At 39.4% G+C, this 19,378-nt stretch overlaps 1 protein-coding gene across 1 annotated transcript in view; it reads left to right on the forward strand.

The window, feature by feature from the left end:
• The window catches only part of ERP44 (endoplasmic reticulum protein 44), a 47,493-nt gene continuing 28,115 nt past the window's right edge, over nt 1-19,378 (forward strand). The window contains exons 1-2 of the mRNA XM_053970164.1: nt 1-244; nt 19,287-19,359. Coding sequence (XP_053826139.1) covers nt 188-244; nt 19,287-19,359 — 130 coding nt within the window. The 5' untranslated portion in view covers nt 1-187. The remainder of the gene's footprint in view (nt 245-19,286; nt 19,360-19,378) is intronic.

The raw sequence follows: 19,378 nt of genomic DNA on the forward strand, positions 1-19,378 counted from the left end.
TTGCCCTCCCCTTCCCGGAACTACGCTTCCCGGCGTGCCCCGGGAGCGCGCGGCGGAGCGCGGGCCCCGCGGTGGAACTTGCCCGGGTGTTTCCTGGCGACGGGGGGAAGTGGAGGAGCCGCCGCCACCGCCGCGGAGAGTGGGAGCCGCGCTTCTCCCCTCCCCGCTCCCGGGCGCCCGATCTACCATGAGACCCGCCATCTTCCCGCTCCAGCCTGACCCTGGCTGCCTCCTGCTCCTCCTGGTAAAAGCCGCCGGCTCCCCGCTGCCCTTCCCTTCCCCGCGCCGGCTCGGGCAGGGCGACGCTGGGGTGGCCGGCGGGCCCCACTCGGGGTTCCTCTCTCGCTCCCCTCCCCCGCCCAGCAGGTGCGGGCGGCCGGGAAGGAAGGAGGCCGGGAGGGAGGGCGCGGCCCCGGCGGCGGGGCCCGGCGGTGTGGCCGAGGCCGATAGGCTGCGCGCACGGGGTGGGGCCGCTCCCGGGCCCGGGGCAGTGGCCGGCCGGCCGGGCGGTGCGGCCTCGCCCCGGCTCCTCGGGTGCCGGAGCCGGCGGGAACGGGGGGCCTCTGCAGCCCCTTGGAAGAAGGCTGTGGCCAGGTGGGGGGCGGCCTCTTCTGCCAGGCAGCCGGCGCCAGGGCGGGAGAACGTGGCCCTAAGCTGCGCCAGGGGAGGTGTAGGTGGGACACCAGGAGGAATCTCTCCACAGCAGGGGTGATTAGACACTGGGATCGGCTGCCCACGGGGGTGGTGGAGTCACCGTCCCTGGAGATGTTCAGGAAATGACTGGATGTGGCACTTAGTGCCGTGGTCTAGTTGACACGGTGGTGTTGGGTCATAGGTTGAACTCGATTATCTCAGAGGCCCTTTCCAGCCTCATTGATTCTGTGATCTTTAGTTGACAGACTACAGCTTTTTTTTTTTTTTTAGTTTTTTTTAAGGCTGGCATTACACGCATGGCCTAAGCCACCTCCTGGCTTTGCCAGTACACAAACGCAATCACTGATGTGTGTGTTTTGTGGCGATAACTTGCCTGCACTATAGTTCTTTTTTTCTTTTTTCTTTTTCTTTTTTTTTTTTTTTTTAACCAGACTGGTGTGGTGGCTCTTACTTTTCCAGAGATGTATTGGGCCGGATTTTGGACAGTTATGTGAATAAATTTTAGTAGGATTTTTTGCTTAAGATACTAAGGATTTTAGTCAATCTATTTTAAACATTTGGGAGAATAAAATGGGCCAGAAAATTAAAGAATAATTGGAGGTAATTGTAGCTAGAACTCTAGAAGGCCAAGGAGGAGTACAGAGTAATATAGCTGCTAATGAATGGATGAACTAGTTAGGAATGTGAGGACATTTCCATAATGAACAGTAGAAGTATTCATTATCCCTTTGAAATGTGCACTTCTACCTGGGTAAGCTCTGGTTAAAGAATTGCGAACTTGCTGTCATTTCAGGGTTAGAAAACGTGATTGTTAGGGTTTGAAAAAACACATTTGAAATGTTTATATATATATATATAGACGGCAATAGCATGCCAAAACACTATATGAGAGACTGAAGTTAGGAACCTCACACTTTTCAATCATCTGTGTATTAAAACAGTATTGCTTATGTGGTTTTCACTATTATTTTAAATACAGACTAATGAGCAAAACCAAGAAGCGTGTGCTGTTTAAAGACACCGTGGAATGTGTCCATTAAATAGACAGCTAGAGATTTGAAAAAGTGGGCGCAAGTTAGTGTATTTTTCTTTCTTCATGCCACAGTTGATCAATGCAAGTTAAATATGCATCAATAATAATTATGATTGCCAACAAAAAAGAAAACTAGCAGGAAATAGCTACAATCTGCAACTTGTCTGTACTTTGTGTGCTATTTCCTTGTGTATGGGTCATTTAAACCCATTTCTAATGTGGTTTAAAAGAACCCTATGCGTAAAACTTTAAGAAGAAAACAGTTCAGAGTTGTTTTTTAAAAAAATACAATTAAGTGTAATGTTATCTGTGTAACTATTCAGTGTCATCATATCAGCCATGGCTCTGTGTTGTAAGATGCCTAGTTACATGAATCAAACCAATGAATCATTCCTTTTAGTAGATTTGTTAAGGGCTTTGGAAAAGTTGTTCCGAGCAGTCTGGGAGTGTGAGGGGATCCTCTTTCTTTAGAAGGGCTGAAAAAACTTTGTAGAAGTGTGTTGTTTGTTTTCTTGTGATACTCAGTGTCTCTGATAAGATGTATCAGATTAGCTTTAAAGTTCTGGTAACTTTGTTTTTCTTGTTACCAACTGCCATGAATACTTGAGACCAGCAGTGCAACTTGGCCTTCTGCTCCAGATCTAAAGGACGTGCACCTAACAGAGGCTCTTGGGGAATGGCATATTTTGTGGATAAGTGAATTTGTTAGTGTTACATCAGTGGTTCATAAGACAGCACACGCAGTGATATGTAGCTGCAAAAACAGCTTACTGAGCTGGTCTTGTTTAGTAGTAGCAATGAAGTTATCGGGTATTCTTTACCGGACTTTTGGATAAGCATATTTCTTTTCCAGATGGGAATTTAATATGCTGCAAAAAGAAGAAAATATACAATGTCAAATCAAAAGGAATTCTCTTGTCTAAAGTTTGACAGTAGGAGATTACTGCAGTTGTAGAGGGCTTTGTGTCTCATGCTAGTGTCCTTCTTCCCTGGTGTCACTGAAGTTTGGGTTGACATGAGGGAGATTGCATTGCAAAGGGATACCTGCAGTCCCAGCACAACTCTTTGCCCTTCCAGCTTTTCAGCATTGTACTGGGCTGCTGGGAGTTGAAAGGAAACTGGAGAGAGGACAGACGAGGTCAGACGACCCCTGCCTCAAGAGCTGAGTGGAGGGGTGAGCAGTGCACAGCACAGACTGCAGAGGGACTTGTACAGCTGTTTGCCAGACAGAAATAAGACATGCATAGTAATGTCATGGGGGTCCTTGGAGAGTGAGATGTTTCTGCCTTGCTGGTATGTTGCTTAATGCTGGGCAGGACAGATCTTTAAGATGAATCCAAGACAGAGGAATAAATGCTGATGGGAGAGTGGCTCATCACATTCTCCCCTAAGGCAAGGTGTGGCTCTGGCTTTGCTCCATCCAATCATTCTGTGTGTTTGCCTTTAGTCGCAGTCGGGTATACTTTGCCTTTAAAGAAAATTCTAGAACAAGACACTATTGCACATGCTTCTTTCTGCACGTGAGGCACTTGTATTGCTCACTGCTTCCCTGGGAGGCTCATGCACAGTGCCTCTGAGCAAAAGCTGTGAATGGAGGAAACCACCAACGGATAGTGAGGGAAATGAAGAGGGAAGTTCCTAACTGGAAAAAATACTGTAGAGTAATATTTTTGTTTCTTGTTTTACCGCCACTGCCTTTCATATCTTGATAATATGACACCAAGTACCCAAATAATGAAAGTAAAATGGAATAAAAATTGTTTTTAGCTTAGTGTTAAACATGTAGTAAGTTGCCCAAGGAGAAGTTGAACTCTGTAAATTTTATGTCTAGGGCGTATATCTGTTCATTTGCCTCTCTCTGCATTTGTATTAGAAAACTAATTTTGCAATTGAGACTGCTGCTCAAAATACTATATTCTGAATATGAGCATGAGTCAGAAATTGTAATTACAGGCAAAATTTAGACCACTGAGCCTTATACAATGAGATGGGTTCCCTTCAAGAGTAGCACAGGACTTCTGAGTTGTCCATCATCTGTCATGATTTCTAAATGAAATAGCAGGCAACTGAGGAACATTCCCTTTGGAGAGGGGAAGCAGAGGAGTCTTGAATTTCTGTGATGACAACTTGTATTCTTCATGCTATGCCAGGCAAGTTTCCTGTTTGGAGTGCTCAGGAGGGAAGAGAGAAGAAACTGAACTGTTTCTTGGAACAGGAGACTCGAACAATGCTGGAAAATGTATAAATGAGTTATTGACACTAAGATCTCAGATTCTGCTGGTGGCTGTGACACTCCTTGCTTTTTCTTTTGATATCCTTACTGTTCACCTCCATAATCTGCTTTGGTTTTTGTTTGGTTGGGGGTTTTTTGTGTTTTTTCTTGCAGGACAACTTTCTTAAGCAAGAGATTGGCCCTAATATTGCTTTCTCAAGAAAGCAGAATTACCATGTTCTATATGTTTTAATCAAACCTATTTCATTTGAAAGAATTTAGGATTCTATGCTGCTGTTCAGGAGAACAATTTTTCACCTTGCAGACTCTTTTGTAAGCCTCACTTGTATAGCTTCCAGATACTTTGTTTGCTTAAGGGGAAGGAATTGTCTCATGCATAAGACAAGTGTTCAAATCTGCTGTAAATTTTATACCAGACCTTCTTCAAAACTCTTCAGGAGAGTCTAGAGATAATTCAGAAACAAGTGCTTTAATAATGCTTTAAGTGGGTTTGGATGCATTAGCAATAACTCGTTCGTTATTCCCCCTGTCCCATTTGAGAGTGAGTTCTCTGGTGATCTAGAGGAGGAAATGCAGGAACATTTGGGGATGTAAGCAGAAGCAATACAGAGTGTAGACATCAGAGCCTAAGGAATATTCTTCCAAGACTCCAAACTGGAGAAAGCTCCTGGAGAAGTAGAGGAGGAGAGGTGTGTTACAGAGAATTAGAAAAAGAAGTTAAATCAAATTTCCTTTTGAGAGTTCTGCCTTTACCCTTCTTTTCTCCCTGACATGTCTTCCTTTATCAGGAGCATCCTAACCATCGGAAGAAACACATGCAATTTTCTTTTCCAAAACTGTTAGTAATGTCACGTGCTCATATGGTCTAATTAAAAAAAGTTCATAGATAAGATTTTAGAAGTTTGAATAGCTTTAATTTTATTTTCAAATTCACTGTCTCTCAGGTAATTCTTTTTACATTGTTAAGAGTTATTCTGCAAAGTTATTGCTATACTATAACATTACCTCAGAATGGTTTTTTCACTGCTGGTTGAGGATGCTGTGTTTTTCCAAACCAGCTGTAGCACTGTTTCCACATTTAATCATGCTTTGGTAAAAGTGCTTTACAAAAAGCAACAAGGCATATTGGGAAAGAATTCTGTAATTTTTCCTATTTTTATATGTGCTACTACTGAGAAACTGACTACCCTGATAATACACCCTTTCTAGCTAAGAGCCATTCATGCCATTAAAACATGTGCAAAGTTCCAGTACTGTATCTTCCAGATAAGCACCTGTGACTTGGAGCTTCTTCTAGTGAAGAAAGAGACTAAACCAAAACCTGGAAGCTCCTTCACATGCATACACAGAGACCTTTAATGGCAGTGATCCACAAGATCTACTCTATGGGTGATGATAGGACATTAAAATGTCCCCTACAGTGGCACTAAGCAAAATGCAAAGTGCAGTGATCTGTACCTTAAACCATATAGTGCTGGAATGGTGAAAGCATGGAGGACAGAACATCGTACATTGTTACCTAAAGGCAGATGCTCTGGGCATACTTCCAGCAAATAACTGGTAATCATATATGCAGCACAAGGTTTCTGCTGAACACAGTAAATCTCCTTTTCATCTGTTGTAATTATGGTAAATGTTCTAGGTTTCTTCCCTCTCTTGTTTCTTGACCTATGTCTGGCTTTAGCAAGAAAGCTTTGATGGAGATGAGTATTAAGCATCTCACTGTGTTTACCTGATAGGATCAGGTTGAAGAGTTCTGGGTTTTTTGATTGTCACTGGAAGTTTGATCATTTAAATTTTAAAGGACTTGTTAAAGTCATCTGGTATTACTCCCTGCTCAGTGCAAGACTACCTTGGATGGAATTGCTCAGGTTTTTTTCCAGTTGTCTTATAGAACTCCAAGGATGGAGGTTCTGCAACTTCTCTGGTCACCTGTTTTGGTGTTGAATCAAAACTTCGTTGCAAGTTTTCTTGGAAAAGTCTGTCTGAAGGTGTGGATTGTATATGTTGTCTCTTGTCCTGTCACTGCATCTTTGGGAAGATAACTTCTCTATAACCTCTGATAAGGTCGCTGGTAGCAGCAGTAATAACTTTTCCTTAAGGGTGAACAAATGCAGCTGTCTCACCCTCTCCTTGTATACCCTGATCTCCTGTCACTACTCACTTCATAGCCATCTGCTGGGCTTCACTTCCATATGTTAATGTCTTGTACAGCTGGTCCCAAAGCTGGGCAGAATCCTCCAGATGTGCTCACACAAGTGCCAGATGAAAGGAAAGAATCACTTCCCGTGGTCTTCTGGCTACACTTTTGCTAACACAGCCCAGTGTGTGGTTGTCTCTGCTGCAAGGTCATGCTTCTGACTCCTGTTCAACTTGCTCCCCAAGATCTTTTCTGCAAAGCTGTTTTCCATCTGGTTGGCTCTCAGCCTATTATTCCAACAGAGATACAGGACTTTGGCTTTGTGGAACTTTGCAAGGTTTCTGTCAGGCCACTTCTCCAGCCATTTGAGGTGTCTGAATAGCAGATATTCCCTCTAGCTTATAAAGCACTTCACCCAGTTCCTGTATCCTCGGGGAGCTGCTGAGAAGGCACTCTGTTCCATCTTTCTGGTCATTACTACAGACAAATCTTAAACGCAGTATTGGTCTGGAGAAACTTCCTTAGAGGCCACTTGGACATGGTATCTTTGGTTACAGCCCTTTGAGCTCAGCAGTTCAGCTGCTGTGTCACTCACTTCATAGTTCACTTACGCAGTGCATGCATCAACAATTTAGGTCTAAGGATCCTTTGAGGTGCTGTGTTAGAAGCTTGCTAAAGTCAAAGCAAAACATCCAGTACTCTTTCCTTGTTTACAGAGCTAAATGTCTTGCCACAGAAAACAGATTGATTTACTTATTCCAGATATATGCTGGATGGATGTGGCTTCTGGAAAGAAAATTTGTTTTCATAATTGTCCTGGTGACCCAGAGAAAAAAAACCCATTTGGTCTGGTTCTGTGTCTCTGAATACGTCCCAGTTGCTGAAGAGCTTTCTAACTTGGTCTTCTACTCATGTGAGTAATGCTTCTTTTCCCTGGAACTCTGCTATGGGCTCAGACACCGTCAGTATAAAATCAGCCAAAGACAACATTGAGTGTCTAAGCCTTTTCTGTGTACTTTGTCTCTGTGTCCCCTGCTAGCTGAGCAGCAGCCTACAATTTTCTTACTCTTCCTCTCTTCCTTTTGTTGCCAGCTTACCGTAACATCCCTCTCTCAACTCCAGCTGAGCTTGGACTGCTGCCACCTCAAGCAATGTTTCTCTGTTCCTACCAAGTATTTTTCTTACCTCTACCTTCTGTCTGGTCCCCTCTTTTTTTTTTTTTTTTTTTTTTTTTTTTTTTTTTTTTTTTTTAACTCATCCAGAAATTCTGTGTTAACCTAGCAAGTCTTCTGCCATACCAACTTTCTGCCCCATGGAGTGGATTGGTTTTGGGCTCTGAAGAGGTTCTTCTTGAAGGTCAGCAGGCTCTTGTGGGCCCTTTTGGCTTTCTGAGCCATGTTTCATGAGTGAACTGAATTAAAACTCAAGTGCCTTCAGGTCTTGTCACTTGATTCAATGGTCCTGTAAGGTGCATATTTTTAGGTAAAAAATAAATAGCGTGGTAGATTATAGATGGGATTTAGTGCGAGCCCCAGTCATATATGTAAAAGTTGCATTAGCAGTGGCAATGAAGTGAAACACAGGAGGTCCAGAGTCTTGTTTCCTGGAAGATGTAAGTTTCCACATTTTATATGTCGGAGTCTCCCAGCTGCTTCACTTTGGGACCAAAATGAAGGATCTGTTAATTCACGGAGAGATTTCAGGTGTATTGTTTGCTACATTGTTTCTAGGTGAGATACATCTCTGTGGATTGGATTTCTTTTATGACTGAAACTTTGTATCCTAAATGATGTTCGGGAAACAGAAACCTGAGTAGAATGTAGAACTCTAGAAATGTAGTATAGTAAATGACCTGGTTCCTTGGCATGCTTTTTTGCAGCCAGCCTGTCTTCAGTCTTGTTTGGCATCAGTGATTCTTGCCTGTTTCTTGTGTATTTCATTGAGGTGCATCCAAAAAAAATATGAATGTCTGCAAGGGTTTTTTGGGCTTTATTTTCATAGATTTGTGAAAATGAGAGAAGAAGAGCAGTCTAATCTCTGTTGTAAAATAACTGGCAGTAAAGCTTATATTTTGTTTCCAACTGGATTCGTGTGGCAATTGGGCATAAACACAGAGAGAACTTGTTCATTAGGAACTCTGCAAGGAAGTATTTTGAAAGGCAAGGAATAGGTGCCTGTTCCAATGGTCTTGAAAAAGCAAACAACATCTGTGATAGTGTTTTGCTGTTTCCCATAGCTGTCGTGATTATGAAGTGATGATATAATTAACTTTTTCAAAAGCTGCACAAAGGGAAAGCTTTTCAGTGATATATTCATATTTGTAATCCCAAGAAAAGCTTTTTGTTCCTTTAGTAAGTCTATCACTTCTGACTCTCGTAATTTACTGAAATCCCCTTTCTTAACTCTTGCTAGAAACACTTAGCTCCTAGATTCTTTGCCAGTCATACAAATTATGAATTTTCATAAACGTGTGTATGAAACAACTTTTTTCTTTTTTTCCTTCTCCCTGTTGAGTGAATTCACTTCGGATTTTGGACACAATAGCTGAAAGACAAATTGGTTGCTTCACAAAGGTAATTAAGACAGTATGTTGTGCAGGGGGTGAACAGTTATAGGTTCTTTCCTACTAATGATCCATTAATTAGTGAAGGGAACTCAGCAGTGTTCGGGCCTCTCAGGAATTACCTTTGAATGGCATTTAAATCTGCTTTGGTTAAAAAGATATAATTGAAGGGGGGAGAGGACTTTTTAGAATTTTTTTCTGTCAACATAGGCCAGCAGAATTTGCTAAACCTATGCAAATGTCTACATATAATTGACCTCGCTGAGGAATTTGGTAACAGTTTTGGTTGCAGCAGACTTCCCTGTTGAGAGCAGCAAGATTGCTACATGAAGCTAGTTGATTGCGGAGCCAGGGTGTCTGAAAATTGCTCCCAGTTCAACACTGCACCATGTTAGTGTATTCATACTATTTTTAGGACCAGTCTGGAATACTTTCTTGGATGTTTTTGTGGGAGTCAGCTTGAAGCTGGCAGGTCTAATGTTCCTTGAAGAGAAGTAGACCACTTTCTGTATGATTTTCTTTTTGTGCATTTCAAAATATGTGTGGTATGTGTCCAGTCGTCTGCATTATTTATTCTTCTGCTGTTCAGAGTTATCCAGGATAAATTGACTGCATATGTGCAGGACCTTAGCAGCTGTATAGGGCAGAAACAAAATAGGTCTTACACAGTCTGAAATTAGCCTCTCATTCTTCAAGGTACATGCAGCTGTGGTCCCAAGGGTGAATTTTCTCTTCAGGTTCAGGTGGCATTGCTTTAATCAGGGCTCTTTCCTAGAAGATAAGCCAATGGATTAATTTGTAAAAAGATATCTTTTTTTTTTTTACCTCCTCATTTGAATTGGGAGATTTTTCCAATGCCAACTTGTCAATTAGAATGCAGCTGTGGAGTAGTATTTCTATTAAACAGAATCACTGCTTATTTGGAAAGATCTTTTCCATTATCCACTCATATGTCATTTTAAGGTAGCAAATAATAAATGCTAGCCTAAAAATTGTTTGCTAGAGACAAGCTAATGGATGTCCCAACAGCTTTAATATGCTATGATTGGCAGTTTGCATGTGTAGAGTGGAAGTTTGTGGAGTGTGCATCACAATTATGCCTGGCATGAAGAAAATAAAATAACCAAAGTAATGTAAGTTCAGATTATGTTTTAGGTGGACTGATTCTAAAGTTCAGAGTTCTGACGTTAAGGGAATGATAAACAGAGATCATCAAAATGCCATTGTATTTTAGAAAGCTTGTAATTTTGACATTCTGAGGTGTTCCTCATTGTGATTTCTCAGAAAAAGAGGGAGGAGCAACAACACTGGACTGAATCTCTGTGGTTTTAACGTGTGGGCAGACATTTCATACTATGAATGGCTGCATCACAAATTATTGTAGCTGTCTTTTGATAGTAGTGCAAACAAAATCTTAGCCTCTTGCTGCAGTATTAACAGGTAATTTGAGAAGTGGCATCTCAATCATGCTGAAGGAAAAACAAAATCTACAGCACAAGGAGATAGTGATACTGGAAGTACTAGTGTTGAAAGCTCGAGATCTGAGGTTAGGAAATAGGGTGGTTACATGTGGGTTTGTTGTGGTGGAGATTGCAGAGAATAACATGATGGTGTAATAGTAAAAGTGGAAGAGGGTCAGAATTTAACTTGAGCTGCTAATTGCCACAGCAGCATCCCTACGCTTGCTGCTGCTTTGCTGCTCTGCTCCGTTATTTAGTTCTAACCATCATTGCCCTCAGCATCAAATAAGGCTGAGCTGAATCACAATGGCTGTGATTCTGTGCTTTCAAAAGGATTTTGTTATTCAGAAATACAAACAAGCACCTGCACTAAGGTAAATGGTACAATTTAAACAGTGTTATTGGAAACTGGCTTGTCCACTTATATTCCCTTTAGACTTCCCTTATATTCCCTTTAGAGTCCAAGTTGAAACCAGTATGTTTTGCATCCGTTTGGGTGAACTAGATGAGGAGAATGACCCAGCTGTATTTTTAATTTAAGTGTTTTGTTTGTCTATTTATTGCTTTTACTACCTTTTTTTTCCTCTTAACCCAGCTGCATGGTTTAGAGCAGTGTTGGTCCAGTGTGGGTATTTTTCTTATGGAGAGCTAGATGCTGTGTGTTTATTGGCATTTGAGCAGTTGGTTTCAGTAATTCATATGCACTCTTAAAACAAGTTCCAGCTGAAAAGTAAAACTGAATAGGTTTGTCTTTGCTCAAAGTTCCCACCTTTCTTGATAAGGCAAAGATATGGAGAACTTGATGTTTTGGAGAAGAAGGGTAAAAATGTGTTCAGTATTGCAACTAGATTGTGTCATTAATAAAAAGCTAAGCAGCTAGAAGTGCATAGGTGTTGAAGTTGATCATTTCACTTTAAAAAAAGTTGGTTTTGTCTTATTGAAGAATAAACTCAATATGTAGTAAAATTTGTCAAAATAGAAATTGTGTTTATTTTTAAAGCAGTAGAATGTGTTCAGGGAGCAAGGATAGAAAATTCAGTTATCCACTAATATGTTAAATCTTTCAAATTATTCCAAGGCAGTAAACATTAATGTGACATAAGAAATATAGTTTCTTATGGAAACAGTACATCTACTTTCGGTTTCTTCCTCTAAGATTATGCTTTAAAGGAGAGATTCTGAATTCCATGGCCACTCCTCCCACAGAAGAATGTAAAAGTTTTTGTTCTATTTTAATATGCATTTTCATCACCAGTCCAAGAATGAAGAAAACATAAATACATTTGTATTATTAAAAAAAAAAAAAAAAGCTAATTTCTTAGCCTTGTGTAAAAAGTACAATAAAGAGCACAGGAAAGCCTGTAGATTGTAGTGAATAACAGGGTAGTATGTTGCTTTCTGTAATGAGGAATGGAGTTAAAAGTACACAGTGTCCAAGATTTAAACTGTCTACAACAAATTTTTTTGGTAGTGGGTTTTACGTTTAATTGCAGTGGCCAAAATAGAACAGGGCCTTTTTCCTTGACTTAGTGAAAAGGGACAGCAAACTATTCTGCTCTGCCAGCCATACCAAAGTCTTGACAAGGCCAGTCTGCCCTTTATTTTGTATTGCTGGATCATGCTTTAACAAGTTGAGGACGTTAAGGGTGCTGGCTTTCATACACAGCAACAGCTGCTTAATTTGTGCTAATCATTTTGGAGATTGCATTTGTATATTATGTGTGTTACTCCTGCTTGAAAGTGTATCCTTGTGTTGTTGCCAAATAATCAGAGCAGTTGGCAAAATGGAAAAGAAAGAGTTATCAGAACATGAGGTGATTTTCCCTAAAAGGCTGCACAAATGTGACCTTTCTTTTTCAGGGGAATTCTAGCTACTTGTTTAAGAGAAGCAGCTTGGTAAATAAAATATCTAAAAATTCTGAGTTTTCAGTAGTTTCCTGGGGAGCTGAATTCATAGCTTTAAATCTGCGAAATAGGCTTTAAGGTAGATTCCTAGTTGTAGAGATGTGGAGCACTCTGAACATTATTCACAAATTAATACAGATGTTCAGACATCTGTTTACATCTTTTGAAGGTGTATGTACTGGTTTCTCTCTATGTGGATGCAAGAAAAGCAATGGATCACAACCCTGACTGGAGATTACTCTTTTCCTTAAAGGCCAAGAGAAATAACTGAAAGTTGCAAATAATTCAACTGGAAATAAATTACAGGTCTTATCTCTGTGACATTTTTTTAGACATGCCTCGTGTCATTTTTTTGAGTCCTTGCTTAAACATTACTATAAAAGACCACGATCCATAGGTTTGTGCCCAGAGACTTAAGCTTTAGAAGTGTGTTTGGGTGCACGGTTCTGCTACTAATAGCTTTGTGGAAGGAAATGCAATGCGTTGGACTGCATGTTGTGGTTATGATGTTTAATTAATATCTCTGCAATGGACTTTTTGAATGAACATCTTGTGTCTTCTAATGATAGTTCACAAACTGTTGAGACGTTAACTTATCCATTTTTCTGGAAATCCTTGGTGCTGTGCTATCAGGCCATTGAGAGATCTCTGCAGCTGTGAACCATTCCCAGTCAAACAGGACAATCCTTAAACTCCTTTGCTTGTGTGTTAAGTTCAGTTTTAGGAACCTTTAGCTGCAAGTTCTTTTTCCTAATTTGGCATGTCAAATCAATATAATTTGGATTTTCAAAGATAGCGTTGTGAATTTCTCTGTTTCTAGTATTTTCATTTGAAAATAAGTTTTTCTGTATTACTAAGATATGCAGCTACTCCAAATATTCCTTCCACACAATTAAAATCAGAGCAGATAACAAGATATGTGGAAGACAAAAAATTGTGTGACTCCTTTTTCATATGGTGGTCTCTACTCTGCTGTTAGCTTAGTGCAGTTACAGCACTGTTTGGCTAAAACAGTGTAAAAGTGAACTGTCTATCAAGGCTGAAGAAGGAAGTTTACTTTTCTAATTATATATTATCCATATTTCTGTTTAGTAAGATTTTTTTCTCTGTTTTCCTGAACACTAGTAACTGCAATCTTTAAATCTGTTTTAAGTAGCTTATTTTAAGCATTTAAAATTTTTCTGACTAAATTTAAGATATGATTCTTAAATGAAAAATTATAAGAAAATTATTTCTTATTACCCATTTAAAATTGCTCTAAAAACTTGAATGTAATTGAGAAAGGATCATTAGTTAATGTTTTGGACTAATAGATCTTTGTCTCATAGTCTTATCAAGATTACATTACCAATAAAAACTAAGCAGATTACATTACCAATAAAAACCCTGCATATTCATCAGGGATGGCAGCAGTCAGTCTAAGTGATGAAAATATTTGGGCACAGTCTGAAATCAAGTGGTGACAAGTAAGAGTTGAACTGTTCTCACTGAGAGGGTGAATAATACTAATTTCTTTTTTCCCTCAGCATTCTCTATTTACTGTTACCTCTCTCTGCTCTGAACTTTGTGGTTCATTATGGGGCTTCTGGGAATGCTGCCAGCAAGATGTTCCTGATTGATGGTTCTGAAGCCAAAATTCAGGGGCTCTTACAATGTCTAGCCAGCTTTGGCATTGCTGTCTTCTGGGATTGCTTTCAATTTGTATCATCCTACAGCAGTCTGTAAACCCGTCTGCTTTCTGTTGTCCAGGAGTTTAATGCAGACCTCAGAGCAGCAGCAGATCAGCAGCATGCATAAAAAAAAGAGGTACTCAGGGACTGACAGTCAGCAGCAGGGTCCTGGGGGGGCTTGGACTTCAGGTAGTTACTTCAGCATGCCAGTCTGGATTAGGTGTGGGCTAGAACTGGATGCCAAATGTAAAATGATTTTGTGTTAGAGGAGAACGATGGTTTAGTTGTATGCCTTTAGGATTTCCCAGCAGGAGGAAAAGGTAAATGAAAAGTTTAGCAAGTGAAAATGAAGGCTATTCTTGTTGATTGCTTTGCAGGTGTAGTACTAATTAGAAATCATAATGCTCCATGAATACATTTTCTGTATTCTACAGATAGTTTGCTTTGGAAATGAGGGCCTCTGCTTCATTATGTATATTAAAAAATAAAGGCGCAAAGAACTAGAATGCAACAGACCTGGGTTCTTTTTTCCTTTTCTTTCAATTTTAAGGTTATGCACATTTAAAATCTTCTACAAGAAAGTGGCATGTAAAGTATAATAACACTTGAAAAAGAAATACCATTAAACTATAGGTCTGTCTCTCCAGTTAGGAATTAAAGAACTAACAACACTGGTGCTGGTAAAATGTTGATAAAAGGTTGATCTAAATCTCTTGAGTAATCAGCAGGCTTTATTAATTGGATATGTAGAATGGCAATTGAACAGCAATACTGTCAGCAGAAGGTGAGTTGAAACTGGATGTGCTTGTATTTCCTCTTTGGGAAAGCGGTGTGAAACCTGGCAGAGGTTCAGTGTTGGGTATGAGTTGAATAGGTTCTGTCCAGGCGTTTTGTTTTGCGTAAGGTTGCTTGTGTGGCATCACATGGTGTGTTTGGGAGGATCATAGTGACTTTCCAGCAGTGCTTTGAGGTCTTTCATTGGAAACAATCAGAATAAATCTCAGCTAATTCATAGTTACTCCTCAGAAGTGACTGGTACGGGCTCCCTAAGCTGTTGGCTAACTTCAAGTGAGGACCAAATCTTGATCAGAAACACTAACATTTCTGTACTAATTAAACTTCCCAGTAAAAGCATGACCACTCTTATCTTCAGAAACTCCCAGGAACCTGAGCCATGATGTTCCTGCTTTATTTGACAGTATTTTTGAGGACCAGAAGAATATAAGTGTATGTCATCACCTCTTCTTCCCTCCCCCCATATGACCTAAATTTTATCTTTCTGAACACATTGTTCAGTTCCTGATTTTTTTCCCCCCAGCAATGTATTCTGTAAGTGCATAAAGCTTTCTGCATTTGCTTGTTTCAGTCTACATTTGTTTTGTCATTTTTCTGTAGTGTCAAATGGTTGTGAGTAGATTATAAACATCCTAATCTAACTTGAGCAGCTTCACTCAAGTATTTAATGTATTATATTCTACTCTATTTTTAAAAATCTTTTTATTTTGTAGCTACTTAATTTTACCTTCAGATTTTCAGTTTGAATATTTAAAAAATAGAAATATAAAAATACTTAATTTTATCCAGTGTAAGTGCAGAAAGTTGAGTTATTTTCAGGTACACTTAAGTAACCAATTTTCCTTTTGAATTATTTTTTCAAGATGCTTTCTTCAGTGAGTTTGTAACTATCTTGTAATGCCAGTTTGAAATTTATTTTTTTTACTTCAGTTACAAATATGAACCATCATCCATATGTCCTGCTATGAGCAGCGGAATGTAAGGTTTGCATTTAAAAGTGAAAAATTTCTTAGCCAGCATGTTTTTCAGAACTTATGTTCAATTCCTATTATAAAGTATGTAACTGATATTCAGAAATTATTTCCTCAAAAAATATCTTGTTTTCTGCTCATGGGTATGAAGCACAGACCTCAAAAAAGGTCAGAAAATATTCTCAAAACAGTGTAGCTTCTTAGAAATTCAAATACAAATTTATATTCCTTTATGATAAATATTAATACTAGTAATATCATAAACCCTCTTGCATCCCATGGGACAGCAAGATTACTGGGTCAAAAGGAGTAGTTTTCTTCCTTACAGGCATTATACCTTAATGAAAGCTTCAGCCTGAGTGTGTTGTGCATATTTATTGACATTTCTTCAAGGAATGCTTTTTTTTCCATGAGTCTGTCTACTTATTATTAAAAGTTTGGCACCCACAATTATTTAGTGAGTATAAAATGTTTGAGAACGTGATTATGAATATATTTAACAAAACAGAAATTTTCATACTTCTAGTGGGAAAAGTATTTCAATTATCTCAGATTTTGTGCAACTTTTCTTAGTCTTGGTGTCTTTCCACTACTGTAATACAAAGGGACAATATGGTATATGGTTAATTCGTTGTTCACCTTCAGTACATGAAGATGTTTGGAATATTTGTTTTGGTGTTAATGTCTTAGTACATGCAGCTTGCACCACATTTCCACAGTAAGAGTTAAGAAAGCAATCACAAAACTTATTTGTGCTATAAAGAAGTATTAGTTTTAATTCCTCTTTTCTGCACATAGCACAGTCTAGAAGAGGATCTCATTGGTTAGTAAGTCCTGTGCTTTCATGGAGCACTTAAATATTTGCATTGCAAGTTAAATGTGTTTTAAGTGTATTGTGGCAATCTACAAATAGGACTACAGTTCCTGATCCATTGAAGTATATCTGCTAAGTAACAGAGCCTATTTCTTGACTGCAAATAATACGCTTATCTATGTTATGTTTAATTTATGTGCAACTTATCCTATTAGATAAGATTTGTCTTGCTGCTGGAAAGTTATACTAGAAAAAGCCAGGAGGGTTTAAGAAATTGTTATCTTAACCATTTGGTTTGTTTAGACAATATGAAGTGCTACTGCTGAGCTCCTGTGAAAATAGTTACACCAAGACCTACAGTGGAAATTCTTTTCAAGTGTGAATGGTGATGCAGAGCTTGTGTACAGCAACTGAAAAGTTCTTGATTTCTAGAGGCTTATGTGGATTTTCTCTGTAAACAAACCTTGTCCAAGATTACAAGCAGGTTAAGTAACTCTGTGGTCTTCAGGGTGATCAGAGGTTCTTGAGACCTTGCAAGGCAGCTAAAGCCTTAGAACATTGAATTTGCAAAGTCACCTTCAGTAGGATCAGATGATGGCCAAGAAAATTATTGTTGAAATACCCTATCCATTATTGTCTAGAGCAATATTTCAGCTGTTATTGTTAATTGTAGCTACTGCTTCAATTGTACTCAAGTTAGGTCAAACCTAACATTTACAACAAAGCAGCACGTGCATACAAATGAACCTGTGCTAGCACATGCTGACCTGACCTGACCCATTACTCACTACAAACATAACTTCTAGTACCAGAACCTCCCCCCAGCAACACCATGGAAGCTGTCATCCCATGCACTACGCAAGGGGTGTTGGGGAGGTGTCTGCGCTAATGGTCACCATCAGTTGTTAGTTGTCTGGGTATAATATGGCTGGTGTGGATCTGGGTCCATACAGGTAGCTTCTCACTCCAAAGGCAGAGTCCTACCTTCTTGCTGCTCACTAGTCAGCAATGCCAGCATCTTCAGAGGAATTTCCTGAGCACTGGCCTTCTGGAACTTGTGTATTGCATAGCTTGCTTAATCAGATTTTTGGCATATTGTGTTGTTACACTGCCTGTTTAATCTCTGGACCTCACAGCTCAGTTTGTTTCTCTACAGTCATCTTAGAGCCACAGTTTAGACACTTGTCTCAAGCAGTTGAAGTGCCACAGGAAGAGTGTGCAAACTCCACCACAAATCTTATGTTTGCATTTAAGAATGGTATCTTATTCAACTACCAAGAGAGGAGCACTGGTACGCATTTTGTATTCCAACAGCTGGTGTGTTTTCAGCCTGTAGTGCAAGATAGAGTTCTATGCTACCCAAGGGCCTCCATATAGGAAATGCAGAAGGATCACTATCTTCACTGGGAAGTGATTAGTGATCCACATTAGTAATCTTTCTGATTAGTGATCCACGAATCAGAAAGAATTGAAAATTATTGATTGCTGCAAATCTCACCTGTGTGCGATTTACAGTGATAGTTTTAGAGCTGTTAACAGTCTCTCACTGCAGAAGTTTCCTACCATTTTTGAAGCTGATCTTAAGGAAAGCAGGGATCCAGTTTGGTGATTTTTTTTCAATCAAATATTTCATATACACTTGTTATAAATGTTACAAAATTTGGTGTGTGACATTTTTTCATAAATTGTAAACAGTGTCAAAGGCAGGTATATCCTGGAGGTTTGTCCTTTGTAGTCATGGTCCTACTATAGGTTCAGGGTAGGTCTCAAGCTCTTCCATAAATGCAGAGAACCTTACATCAATGGTTCCTGCTATACAGCTGCTCTCTGTGGTTTTATTTGGATGGTCTTTATGCTTTTAGCTGTGTTTTTCCTTGGTGCCTCTTGAGCCATAGGCAAATATTCTTGGCACCTCAAGGGGTAAATAAGTCTCTGGGAATATCGATAGCATGTATGTTGAGTGCTGCCACATCTCAGTGCAGGGTGTCTCTGTGAATCTCTGGTCTCTGCCCAACTCCTTGGTCTGTGCGTTCCTCTCCATTCTCTTCCAAAAACCTTCCTTTTCCTTTGCTGTTACCTTTGTCAGCTGAGGAACCATACATCAATTGAAACCATGAAGGCATCACAGCAGGGCGTCTGGTCCAAGCCCTGACTGTACTTAGAGAAGTGATGACTTTCTGACTGGCTTACTCAGGATGGAAACATTCATGTCCCAGACAAGAATCTATATTATCCTACTCAAACATTTGCATGCTTGTCTCTCTCAAAGCAAAAATAAATTGTAATTCATTGATGCCTCTCACATGGGATAGAACTCTACCTCCTATTTCTTCAACTGCATTTTAGAAAAAAAAAATCTGGGCCAGTTGCACTGAAAATGAGAGTGTCCATCCATAAAATTGTGTATTGCTATAAGAGTTGCATTAAGAGTAATATAAATGTTGCTTTGTAATTGAACAATTTGGCTGATGTGGTGACATGGTTTTTGTGGTCTGATAAGCCTGTTGCATGCTGAGCCTGAAGTAGTGTCAAGTGGAAATACAGAAGGAGATAAAAGACTGTAGCTAGTTGAATTAGATGTATTAAAATTGTTTCCTAAAACAGCAATAAAAATGCAGGTAGTTGAGGCTTTACTTATTGGGAAACTTTTTTGTCAGACAAGTCCTAGAAGTGACAGAAGGAATTACTTGTCTCCAGTAAAATCTACATGCCCACCTGTGTGAGGCTGCTGAAATGGGGTTTCATTGCTTTTTTCAGAGTGAAGTTACGAATATAAGTTGCCTTAAAGTTGCAAATTTACCTGTAACATTTCTGGCTACATAATAGAGAATTGTATTAAAAAAACTAATTTTTATTTAAATGTGTAAGTATGTTATATTGGTACTTTATTTGTATATTTGTAGTACTGCAGTCATCTGAAATGCATTGACTGAATTACAGCTCTTTTACTGTTCTTCTCCAGCTTTTGAACTGCAACACTTAAAAATCACACATCAGTTACTACTTTACTGCTGAAACATACCTTACTGATTTGCTTTCTCTTTTTAGGTGTCTTGGCTTTTTAATCCAGCAAGAAGTGAAATAACAAGTCTAGATAGTGGAAATATAGATGACATTTTAAGTGAGTACTTTGAATAATT

Source organism: Vidua macroura, chromosome 1, assembly GCF_024509145.1.
Source record: "Vidua macroura isolate BioBank_ID:100142 chromosome 1, ASM2450914v1, whole genome shotgun sequence".
NCBI classification, from domain to species: Eukaryota; Metazoa; Chordata; class Aves; order Passeriformes; family Viduidae; genus Vidua; species Vidua macroura.